The sequence below is a fragment of the Convolutriloba macropyga genome, chromosome 13 (assembly GCF_964194025.1).
Source record: "Convolutriloba macropyga chromosome 13, txConMacr16.3, whole genome shotgun sequence".
Taxonomy (NCBI): Eukaryota; Metazoa; Xenacoelomorpha; order Acoela; family Convolutidae; genus Convolutriloba; species Convolutriloba macropyga.
In genome coordinates, this window is record NC_134480.1 from 46,752,457 (window position 1) to 46,753,817 (window position 1,361).

Here is a 1,361-nt window from a genome sequence, read left to right on the forward strand (position 1 = left end):
ATTTAAACAAGGAGAGTCTGGAGTGTTTATAATTTACCACCCTAAGCAATCGTTCAGTGCTAAACCCATTCAGCACTGAGCTGAAAATTTGAGGTTGAATTGAGCTTTTTGGACTTTTGCTTCTATTCTCTTTAAGAGATTAAGTACGCCAAAAAACTTCGATGGCCAACAGCAAATGATTTTGCAGTCAAGAGCTCCGTTTCTTTTATGTGGCTCTCACAAACTGAAAAGGGTTTATCATCATTCATTGTTACTTTTTCTAGTTACAGGAAAAGAATTAGACGACAACATTTCAATTCATTTCACAATTGATAAAGAATAGGTTGTCAGTCTTCAACTCATTCAGCTGAATGCCGGTTGGGGCATAGCTTGGGGTGGCGCCACAGGAGGCTTGGGCGTCTTGTTTTCAGACCACGGTTCCTTCGGGTCAACCTCTTCTTTGGGTTCACAGATGTGAATGACATCGGGCAATCGTGTTCTGGGTCCCTTCTTCCCAGTCTCATCGAATGCGTGCATAATTTTGACCTTGATACCCAAGATTCCTTGTCTCATTTCAACATGCCTCACTGCGAAGTCCACGTAATCTTGAACTGGACTACCGGAGTGGATCATAAAGCCGTCGACAAACTTCATTGCCTTGGCTCGCTGTCCTCGGAGTTTCCCACTCACGACAATTTCAACACCTTTAGCTCCTGATTCCATAATGAAACGCAAAACACCATAACATGCTCGTCTAACAGCCAGTCCATTGAGAAGTTTGTATCGGAGTGACTCAGCCTGAGCAATTGCACAAAGCCCACGATCTACCACTCGTTCAACGTAAAGCTCCACTGTGTTTTCGGGGAAGCCAAATCGTTTTTGAACAAGCGCTGTCAATTCCTTAATCCTTCGTCCCTTGGGTCCAAGGACGCTCTGGGTTCGCGTGGCCAGGATGATGATTTCAGTTCTGATTGGAGTGACTCGCACCTCGACGCCTGAGTAACCGTCTTCGGCCAACTCTCGGGTGAGAAATTCGTTGAGCTCAGCCTTGAAGACACCATGGGCGACAAACTTCCTTTTCTTTGAAATATTCTTCTCCATAGTGGATGACTGATTGGTGTTCAGTTGAATCTGAAAAACAATATTTTATAGTTACCACGATCGTATGTATATGGAGTAATTACGTATAAATGATAAAAAACGAAATAAAAAAATAAAGGGCCGTGTACACCGGCATCGATGGATGTAGGTCGGAAAATAGGGCATGATGAGTAGCACTTAGTAGCCGGATGCTGCACTCCAAGCTGTTCCCCTCCAGACAGTGTAAAGACGGCCCAGTCACAAAAATAACTAACAAGTGGAAGAAAATGGGTCAATTAAGA

The 1,361-nt window shown here is 43.9% G+C and overlaps 1 protein-coding gene across 1 annotated transcript; it reads right to left on the reverse strand.

Annotated features, from left to right (window-relative positions):
* Positions 1-277: 277 nt before the first annotated feature.
* LOC142352041 (small ribosomal subunit protein uS3A-like) lies at positions 278-1,131 on the reverse strand. Its single transcript, XM_075404386.1, has one exon. The coding sequence runs from the start codon at positions 1,078-1,080 to the stop codon at positions 343-345; it is 738 nt and encodes a 245-aa protein (XP_075260501.1). The 5' UTR covers positions 1,081-1,131; the 3' UTR covers positions 278-342.
* Positions 1,132-1,361: the final 230 nt, after the last annotated feature.

Excerpts from the sequence above, each read along its gene's own strand:
- LOC142352041 (XM_075404386.1), bottom strand. The coding sequence starts at position 1,080 with ATGGAGAAGAATATTTCAAAGAAAAGGAAGTTTGTCGCCCATGGTGTC.